This window comes from Seriola lalandi, unplaced genomic scaffold (genome assembly GCF_002814215.2).
Source record: "Seriola lalandi dorsalis isolate HSWRI2012SDOR001 ecotype SW California unplaced genomic scaffold, Sedor1 jcf7180002054767, whole genome shotgun sequence".
NCBI lineage: Eukaryota > Metazoa > Chordata > Actinopteri > Carangiformes > Carangidae > Seriola > Seriola lalandi.
The window spans coordinates 2045391-2055861 of NW_019525320.1; the positions used below are offsets into that span (position 1 = coordinate 2045391).

At 44.7% G+C, this 10471-nt stretch overlaps 1 protein-coding gene across 1 annotated transcript in view; it reads right to left on the reverse strand.

Annotated features, from left to right (window-relative positions):
• lgr6 (leucine-rich repeat containing G protein-coupled receptor 6) overlaps positions 1-6061 on the reverse strand; it is a 37471-nt gene extending 31410 nt beyond the window's left edge. The window contains exon 1 of the mRNA XM_087179006.1: positions 5344-6061. Coding sequence (XP_087035132.1) covers positions 5344-5588 — 245 coding nt within the window. The 5' untranslated portion in view covers positions 5589-6061. The remainder of the gene's footprint in view (positions 1-5343) is intronic.
• Between the last annotated feature and the right edge of the window lie 4410 nt (positions 6062-10471).

Genomic DNA, 10471 nt, shown 5'->3' on the forward strand with positions numbered 1-10471 from the left:
ATGTTGTATCCGACCATATGTCTATACTGCTAAAACATAATAGCTCGCATGGGTCATTGGTGCACATGTGTATAGATGTACACATATGAATGTATATGCACTTGGACATTTAGGGACATTTGTCGTGGCCTGGCCCAGGATAGGACAATGCCTTCTCTGTAGTGGAAAAGAGAGGGCGAGTGCACTTGCACAGATTCATGCACACACATGCACTCACGCACGCACACACGCACAAACATTCCCATAGATTCCCAGGGTTGGAAAGGGGCTGAATAGGAATCTGGGCCATGCAGGCATTCTGAATCCTCTCAGTCAGAAGCAGCCCTTCACCCTTCGACCACACGTCACAGAGAGCACATTCCTGGCCCCCGTGTCATACTTGCGTCACGCTGGTATCACACGAAACATACGGATTCACATATTCTGTCGGTGGGCATGGGTAACCACTGCTGTTTTTAGTCCACATAGGCTTGTGACATGCAGTCCAAAGACATACTCCGCTTTACTTCCCTGATCCTCCTCCACCCTAGTTCCCTTCAAGATCTTGTGTCGTGATTGCTTTCTGCTGTTTTCTAAAGGACAGGATATGGAGCGGTAGAGTAACACTATGGCCTCTGTGTCTTCCCTGCCTGCCGATCCTGAGGGAATCGTCATTGTTTCCATTGTTGTCTTCTACCTGCCTACCTGCCGTCTGTCCCTGAGCGACATTTAAAAAGCCTCCCAGGTTGCTCTCAGGAAACCACAAACCACTGCACTATCCAACTAACTGCCTATCCCTTCTCTCCAACACCCTTTTGGCATAAATATCACTTTTGTTGCAGGCGGAAGTGGCTTTTTTCTGCTGGTGGTCACCGCAGGGCCTCCAGGGAATCTAGGAGAGAGCTGAGGAATTGACACTTTGAGGCAAACACTTCAAGTTTACGGGAAGGAAGGAACAAAAAGAGAGAATGAGAGAGCAACTTTTGAAGCGAAGCAGAATGACTATGATCGCATGTGTCACTGTTTTCTTCCTCTGTATAATCTGAGGTGCGTAACTCTCTTCTCCAACTCTGATCACAGCCGACAGTTTGTTGGCTTGTGGCCAAAAGCACCCAACCTCTCCCCCACCCCCTTACCCCCGACACACATGAATACACACACACACACACACACACACACACACACACACACACACACACACACACACACACCTTGAAAACATTTACACCATTTGGCTTAAGTACACACCCTTCACTTTTCTCAGCCTGCTGCCCTGAGCTATATGCATTCATTTTGAATTTCTAAGAGGCACATAACACATCAGAGACTGAACATTTGCACTTGGTGCTACATGACCAACTTCAACACCTGCTCTGAAAACGCACACACACACATACACACACACACACACACACACACACACACACATACACACACACACACACACAAGCACTTAATGTATGGATTCTTCTTCGAACTGAAGGAGGCCAGAGGAAACAGGTGAGGAAAGGAGAATAGGTGGGGGGGAGAAGGATAGACAGAGAGAGGAAGGGAGGGAGGGGAGTGTAGTTGAGGCGGAGGGCTACCATAGACGCCTGGAGCCAGGACACTGATGCTGGAGCTGATAGGCGCTGTATAGAGGACCCTCCACTGACAGTACACATACACACACACACACACACACACACACACACACACACACACACACACACGAGTTCTCTTTTCTCTACATTTCTCTTATTTTGGTTCATTCCTTCCCCCTATAATCCTCCTCCCCCCTCCATCCCTCACAATTTCTCTCTATTCTTGTGTGTGTCTCTCTCTCTCTCTCAGACTTGATGTTTACAGTGTGACCCCCGGTCTCTCATGATAGGAATCATTCCATCAACATAATGGCTAAATAACACGCACACGACTGTTACAGTCACGGCCACCAAAAAGAGGCAGGATGTTGTCTCCTGCATGTGTATGTACAGTATGTGTGTTTGTGTTTGTATATGTGTGTGTGTGTGTGTTTGTGTGTTTGTACTCCTGCTTTACCTCAACCAAGTCTTCAAAATCTTGCAATACAACTTTTTCTGTCACCAATTTCTAATCCTCACCTTTCTCCTTGTCAGTTTTTTTCACCCCTTTTCTTCATCTTCCCTTCTTCTATTTTTCTTGCTTCACCTCCACTGACTTGAAAAAAAAACCCTTAGCAGTCTGGGTGGTCCTCACACACACACACACACACACACGCACACACATGCATGCACGCACACTCACACACTCCTTGGTTTTCCTCTGTCTGGTAATGCGCTAGCTGCGGTTTCCTGGCCTCGGCCAAAACACCGTTAGAAGTTCACCGCGCTCACCGCTACCACAAAGCATCACCTAATCGCTGCTCAACCCCAGCCCCAGACTCACATACGAAATGCACACACACTCTTTTCCTCTTACGCACCCATGCGCACACAGTGTAGACCGCTGAGGGAGGTGTGAGACGTGTAAACATGAGCACCTGACAACCTTCCAAACTGAAAGTACAGGATGTTACACCAACTGGATCATGAACATATCCATTATTTTCAACATGATTAAACATTTCTTTTAAATAGGTATGAGTCTAACAGCCTGACAGACAGACCTACTTATTGTGTGACTGTGAAGCCATTTTTTATGACAAGTTACTTTGCTTGCAGCTACACATAAAACAGCAACGATCCCCGATGTAGATACAGGACGCAGTGTTCTCCCACTCAACACACATTAACACATATGCACACAGACCCTTGGGCAGTGTCTTTCCTCTCTAATCTGATATCAAAGAGAAAGGCTTTCAAAGCATCTCACATGACAGCTCATTTCATGCGTTGCCCACGGAAATGATTATTGTCATAAATCTCTACCCACTTTGCTCTCTGAGTTGCTCGAAGCATCTTTGCCTTCCGAAGGGTTAAATTCCTTCACAGAGTCATCCTGCAATTCACCTCGGTGTTATGATATAATTGTTTGTGTGTGAGTGTTTTTCTACCTATACGGAGGGGAGTCGCCCCTGAGTGTGCAAGTAAACATTAGAAAATGGAGTGAATCATGCATCGCCTGGATTGCCCTCTCGGCCGCTATAGCACGTACTGTTGCGCTCACTTTGAAGAGCTCTCCGATGACACGGGTGAATGATGTCATATACTTTCACAGTATTGTGTGGATGTGGTTTGTAATGTGGACTGTTCCCAAGCAAATCCCTGTGACCTCGGCAGCCTACAGTGTGTGCTGTGGAGGCTAATCCAGCCTCCACAGCACAGCGGGGCGTGCTGGATGGTTTGACAGATCCTGGTGGGGATTGGACCGGCTCTCCGCTGTTGTAACCTTTTACACTCCAGGACGAAATGAGAAACTGTAGCCCGCTGCGCTGGGTCCTGGGTTATGTATGCATGTGGGCAGGGTTAGGGAGGGGGGATGTTGTTTTGTTTGTGTTTGATGATTTTTATCAGCGACTCAAAAGAGTAATCTGTGATTCTTGTGTGCAGTATCTTAATTTGTTGCGGCATCTCTCCTGGTGTCTAACATTCCCTTCTTCTCTCGTCTGCAGAAATGTGTGTGTGCGTGCGTGCGTGCGTGTGTGTGTGTGGGCGTGTGCGGTTGGTCGCTGAGTTTATTTATCTTATTCTAAATCAGCCCTCAAACTCACTAATTGGTCCAGTTCCACCGTTAGGTAACGAGGGGAAATGAACAATTACTCTTGTGTTTGTAGGGAATGATGTGTGTTTGTGTGTATATTTGTGTGTGTGTGTGTGTGCGCGTGCACATAGTTGTAGTGGATAACTTATAGATTTCTACAGAGAGTCTCAGGTCATCACTGTTTTTATTTTAAGGGGAGGACCGGGAGTCTCAACACTGGTACTCCCAGGTTCATCCCCCCTTGTGTGTGTGTGTGTGTGTGTGTGTGTGTGTGTGTGTGTGTCTGAGTGTGTGTCTGAGTGTGTGTGCTGGCTTAGTTGTGTGGCATGCCCCGTTGTTGGACCAAGTGCCTGATGTTCTCATAGGTAGAATGGTTCCTGGATGGAGTTAGTAACCATATTTCACCACCATAAACTCTGCATGTGTTTTAACTTTCAAATGAACATTGTGAAATCTGGCCGTGGCGACAGCTGAAGAGTCAGGCATCATTCAAGCTGTCGAGCTGTCTTTTATGTGTCTCTTTAAAAATCGCTCGCTACATAAACTGTTGATCTTTCCTCACTCCCTCTGAATTCTGTCCCTCCACTCTTGTAATACTTGTGGAGCCCCTAGTGAGCAACTGTTCTATCACACCCTGTTTCCTGGATTCAACTTCTATCGCTTCAATATCAGTTATCACAAAGTGTCTCTAATCTGTCCTCAGAGGCTTATGCAGTGAAGCAATTTAAAAGATCTGGCTGTAAGCCACAGCAGGGTGGTGTAAGAAACTGCTCAGATCTCTTCTCTTTTACATAATACCCTTAAAAATTCCTAAAAAATCTAAAAATCATAAAAAATAATAAATGATAAATAAATGAAGCCTTAAAATTAAGTTATCAAACAAAAAAAACTGAATTAGATTCATTTTCTGAGTCAAATCCCAACAATTCCTCTCTGTTTAACCCTTGAGTTTTGGTGTCATAGAACAGTAAGATACATGATTGTGGAATAAAACTGAAAATTAACTAATTAACCCTCAAACACATTTAGACATCTGTGTTTAAACACACAATCACATGCTTATGTCATGTGCTTATATATATATATATATATATATATATATATATATATATATATATATATACATACATACACACATACACACATGCATACATGTACACAATGGCATACACATGCGTGTACACACACACACACACACACACACACACACTCTCATGCTGGGTCTCCAGTTGGCGCTCAGAAACCTGACACTGAAAGAAGTGGTCCAGTAATTTTGCTATAGTGGTCAGCACGCACACATGTTCCCACTTGGCCCTGTCCGTTTTTATCTACATGCGGGTTCTGCCGCTGTTTCCTGGTCACACATCCAACTGACTGTTGCTTTCTGCTCTATTTTTAAAAAGAGATGAAAATCCCACATACACTTCAGCAACATGAATACGAATTTTACGCTTTTCTCACTGACAAATTAATGATCAGGACTAACAGTGGGGACTCATGATTGGTTTTCATCTTTCAGATGAAACTAATTGGCAACATGATTGAATGAGAGAAGGATTCAGGATGACATGCAAAGTGCATACACAAGAAAACAATGATCGGGGTCAAGGAAACAGGCCTGGAAGTGGTAAGGTGAAGACGAAACAGGACAAGATAACACAACCCGGAAGTCCCTAACTGTTGCAACAGAAACATGTTACTCACAGGTAAGTGGTGAGAGGGCTGAGGTTGGCTGGCACAGAAGATAGTCCCAACTCCGAGCAGTCCACCATGACGAATATCCCATCTTCTTCGCACTGGCACGGAGACGGGCACAGCGACGCCGCTGGCCCCTGCCTGTCTTGGATCCGTCCGTACCCCCACACTCCGGGGGCGGACCCCCAAACTCCTCCAGCCATGCACAGCAGCAGAAGCACAAGCAGCATGTCTGACTGTCCACCTGTCTGCATCTACACCTGTGGGGTTTCCTGTCTTGTCACGCTCTCTTTTGCCCTCTCTCTTGAGAGCCAGCTGTGATAACTGAGGAAGTTCCAATGCTTCTTCTCTTTACTGAGTACTCCTCTGAATGCTGCCTCTCTCTCCTGTGCAGGTCCACACTGTGAATCTGTCCCTGTCACCAGTTCTACCTCTTCATCTCTCAGCTCTATCTGCCAGTCACCACTTCATTCCCAGGGGTTCATTCCCAGGGTTGTTGTAACTTCTTTCCCGTCTTCCCTCTCACTCTGCCCTCTTCTTTCTCACTGTCTTTCTCCCCAAAACACAGTCACTCTTTCTCCCTCTCTGTCTCTCTCTCTCTCTCTCTCTCCTTGTATATTTCTCTTCCTCTCTCTGTCTCTCTCTCCTTACCTATTGTAGAAGGACCGCATGAGTTGTGAATGAGCCACCCTCATTGGCCCACAATTTAGGGATGGGCTGGAGCATCTCCGGAAAGTAGGAGGGGCCCGCGATTCTCAAACTCTTCCCTCTCTTTCTCCCTCTCTTCCTCCTTTCCCCTGTTTTACTTTGCCCAGAAGCTCTCTTGTGAGGAGAACGAGTGAGTGTTTAGTTTGAGGAAGGGAAAGGGGGAAGGGGGGGGGTCGGGTGGCAATGCAGTACAGTGGTGTGAGACAAGATTTCTCCTTGTGGGACCTTATGAATGGAACTGAGAGAAAATGAGACAGTGTTTACAGTTGAAAGAAGGAGGAGGGGGGAAAAAAGCAAGCTCTGGAGGATAAGAATGAAGGCAGCAGAGTGTGTTTGGCTGTGTGAGAGAGATGCAGAGGGTCAGAGTGTGTGACTGGGAGTGACTGTTTTTAGGAAATTGGAATTCTGACACTTCAGCACCCCTCAGTCCCCAGAAAGAGCAGAATCCAGTGTCTCGTAAGTCACACCTTCTCAGGTTTCTGCTGCTGGAATGTTGCGATTGCACACACACACACACACACACACAGAAAAACACACACGTATGCATGGACACCCATAGAAAATAACAGATTATGAATGACCGGCGCAAAGGAGTTCGCGTATCCATTTCACATACACACACTCCGGTCTATAGAGAGAAGAGTGTGGATTTGTGAAGAAGTGTCAGCTGCCTTGAGCTAAAGGCTGTATCTGTATTTCACAGCGCTCACGCAGAGATTTTCCACAGAATCTTGAAAATAATCTCATCCAACAGCCCTTTCTCTTATTACAGCACGTTCAGAAGACTTAATGTTCGAAATTAAAACTGGGCTTTCCATGATTCAGTAAGGGGCCAATAAACAGCAGGACAAGAATGCTGTAAAATTAGACCCCAAAAGGATGCATACAACTCTGCTTCATGTGTTACACAACCAAGCTTTACATGCTGCGCACCTGTAAGTACAGGATGTTGCATAAGAGCCTAATAATGCATTCTGTAATTATGACAAATCAAAGAAAGGAAAAACTGGCTTGCCATTGAATTCAGGCCTTTTTCCCAGCGGCAAATACTAACCAGTAAAAATCTGCAATGGAGAGGGATGATAATGAATTTTTCCACTGAAAGAAACCATTACAATAAAACACTACAAACTGATAATGACAATACATTTGAGAAATTTAGCGGAAATACTAGATGGGGTTAGCATTTAATCACACATCATAACTCCAGTTTTGGTGACTTTCATGTTTTACGAAAGGGATTATATTGTCTTCAATGAGTTGATGAAATCTGACAACAACTCAGGCTCGAAATCTTTTCAAACCCCACTGGATCAACTCAAAAATGCATGGTAGTCAATGTGGACAACTAGGCTGCATTCTTAGTTCCTGGAAATCTGAGACTTTAGGAACCGTTGATTTCTTTCAGCAGCAGCAGTATGTTATATATGCACGCAAATGCTTACATGAAAAGCCAAGACCAAAGGTCCAACATGTAAATTTATGATATAAATTAGACCATGAACAAAAAAAAAATGCATGGCTGCAGAGAAGCTGGACCTATAATAAGTGCACACCATGCTATTTGAAACATAGAACAACCCAGATAAATGTCTTTGCACCCAGTTTGAGTTTGTCTACCCCTCTAGCCGCTCTGTCTGTTGCTCCATCCCTCTTCTTCTCTGTCTTTCTTTCTCCACCATTCTCTGTAGGCTGAATAGTTTCTCATTAATTAATTAACATTCCTATGCCACTGTGTTTTCTGAGGGGCCTTTGTTACGGCCCCACAAAAACTCTTTCAGAGCTGTTCTTCACACAGTCTCTCTCTCTCTCCCTCTCTCTCCCTCTCTCTCTCTCCTCCCTCTTTGTAGTAGTATGTAGTAGTCTGTTGTTGCTTCCTCTGTCTATTGACCATAAAAGTGATGTTTTATGGTATTTTTTTTCCTTTCTCTTCTCACTGCTTCACTACAGGAACACCTTGCGTGATCTTACTGTCCACCCATGTACAGCACACTCACACACACATGCACATATACACAAAAACACGCACATGCTATTCATACACCTGCAAACTCCCACTCCCTGGGCTCTCCGCCTCTCCCCTTCTTGCGCGCAGAGGTCTGTCATCTTTTTAAATACTCTTTAATTGTCTGGCCCTGGGGGAGCCCTAAAACACGCTTACTGTAAAAACCTGCATGTCTGGTCTCCTGCCTGTCTCTTTCTCCGTGTGTCTCCTCCCCTCTTCTTCCTCTTCCTCTTCTTCTTCTTCTTCTTCTTCTTCTCACGTGTTATCCTTCTTTCCTTCAATCACAAACACGCAAACAACCATGCATGGTGCTCCATACTGTTAGAAAAGTAAGCTATGTATTTGTTTTCATTGCACCTGTTCTGACGCAGTTGTGATAGATGCGTGCAGGGTCAAACATGAGTCACTGTAATCCAGTCTTCTCGAGAGAAGAAGGGAGAGAATGCAGTACGCAGCTTAAGGATAGTTGTACTTTTCTACTTTTTTAGATTAGAATAAATCAATTGATGTCTCTAGTCTTCTTATTTGTTGACTAAGCAGCAACTGCACTCACACAAAGAGTCTCACTAAACTGTATTACCTTGCTAAATATATTTTCTTCTTGATTGAGTGTTTACATTTGCTGTTGACAGAAATAGTAATTGATTGTTTAATCATTAAGTTTTTTGAATGAATTTTTGTCAGAAATTGTTAATGCTAGACTATTTTGTACTAAACCCACAGCAACGGAGGTGTATGTCACGACCTTTGATCAGAGCTGCTGCTTATCCCGTAGCATCAGCAGGTAAGCTGAGCACGCAAGATACTTTTTGGTGACATGATCGATCCATCTACTGTGCAACACTCTCGTGTGTTATATTTCATAGTTAATACTAGTTTGGCCCATCAGCAGAAATTATATAATGCAGCATGACATTGTGATGGTATGCTGTGTTGATGTTGTGGTTTGGTCTGGTGGTGCTCACTTGTAGCACGTATTATAATAACATGTTCTGGAGCTCTGTATCTGACTGGAATGTGTTATGTCATTTCTAGGACTGCTCACTGTGTTAGTCGATGAGAAGAGTCTTGGTTGACCAAGTTTGCATCGGTCAGTTTGTTGTAGGAAGAAAAGAAATCAAACTCCGCAGGAAGTGGCGACACTCAGTCACTCAGTCGGTCAGGGACAGACAACATACACATGGCTGCTCCCTGTGGTTATTAGAGAGTAATGTGACCAATCGGATTTGAGAGGATAAAGGTCGACCTTAAAGATCATATCATTCATCAAACACAAACATGGTTTATCATTTGAAACATGCAGGCTAAGTAGCCCGTTGTTTGCCACTTAGCATGACCGCTGTCCTTGCCAGTTGTTCTGACACATTCAGAATCATTACTGCTTTCGTTTGTGTCATTAACAGGCAGCTCGCTTAAATATTACATTTGAAAGGCTCATTATTAGGGTATATATATACATTATATATTTAAATAATTTAATTAATATCAAAAATGTGTTACAACAATGACTACTAGTCGACTGGGAAAATCTTTGGCTACGGGGCAGCTTACTTTTCCGTAAAATAAATTCCAGTAACTTTGGGGCCAGCACACACAACAACATCTTGACAACTTGTCACAATATGCCCTTGTCTTATTTCCCAGCACAGATGCACATCAGTCCTTCAGAGAAGCAGCAATTTTATCACATTCGCTTCCCTGACGAATGGGATAGAGGTCCAGCAGCAGCACTTCCCAGCCCTTCCCTGGAACTTGCTACTGCTGCTGCAGCTCTGTGATGCATCTGCTGTGCGATAAATGCATCAAACGACGTGCGGCAAAAGACGTGAGCCTCCTTTATTTGCTGTGTGCTGCACTTAAGTGATAAACAAGCTCTGTGTGTCAATAATGTATGAATTACACATCCCTGACAGTGGATCATATCAAATTCTGCTCAGACACACACACACACACACACACACACACACACACACACACAGTTGTTAGCAAGAGTGCACACATTTGTACATGCCGCTGCAAAAACTATGCATGCACTTATATTCTTTCCCTCTCTCTCCTTCCTTCCTTCTCTCTCTCTCTCTACTCACACACACGCTATCAAGCAGTCTGCATCAGATCAAAGCCAGTGCTCTCTCTCCCCTCTCCCCCCCCCCCCCCCCCCCCCTTTGCTGTGCTCTCTGGGCTGTAAACACTATCCAAGCAACGGCAGCCTTGAAGACACAAAGACAAGTAGCTACCTGACACCTGACACTAACTTAAGAGCACTCACCGTGGTGTACCTGGGAATAAAGCACGCGCATGCACACACACACACACACACACACACACACACACACACACACACACACACAAGGCTACCTGAGCTCCTTGCAGCAAGAAGAGTCCATTCAGGGAAAGAACAGAGAAAGTAGCCGTGCAAACCCC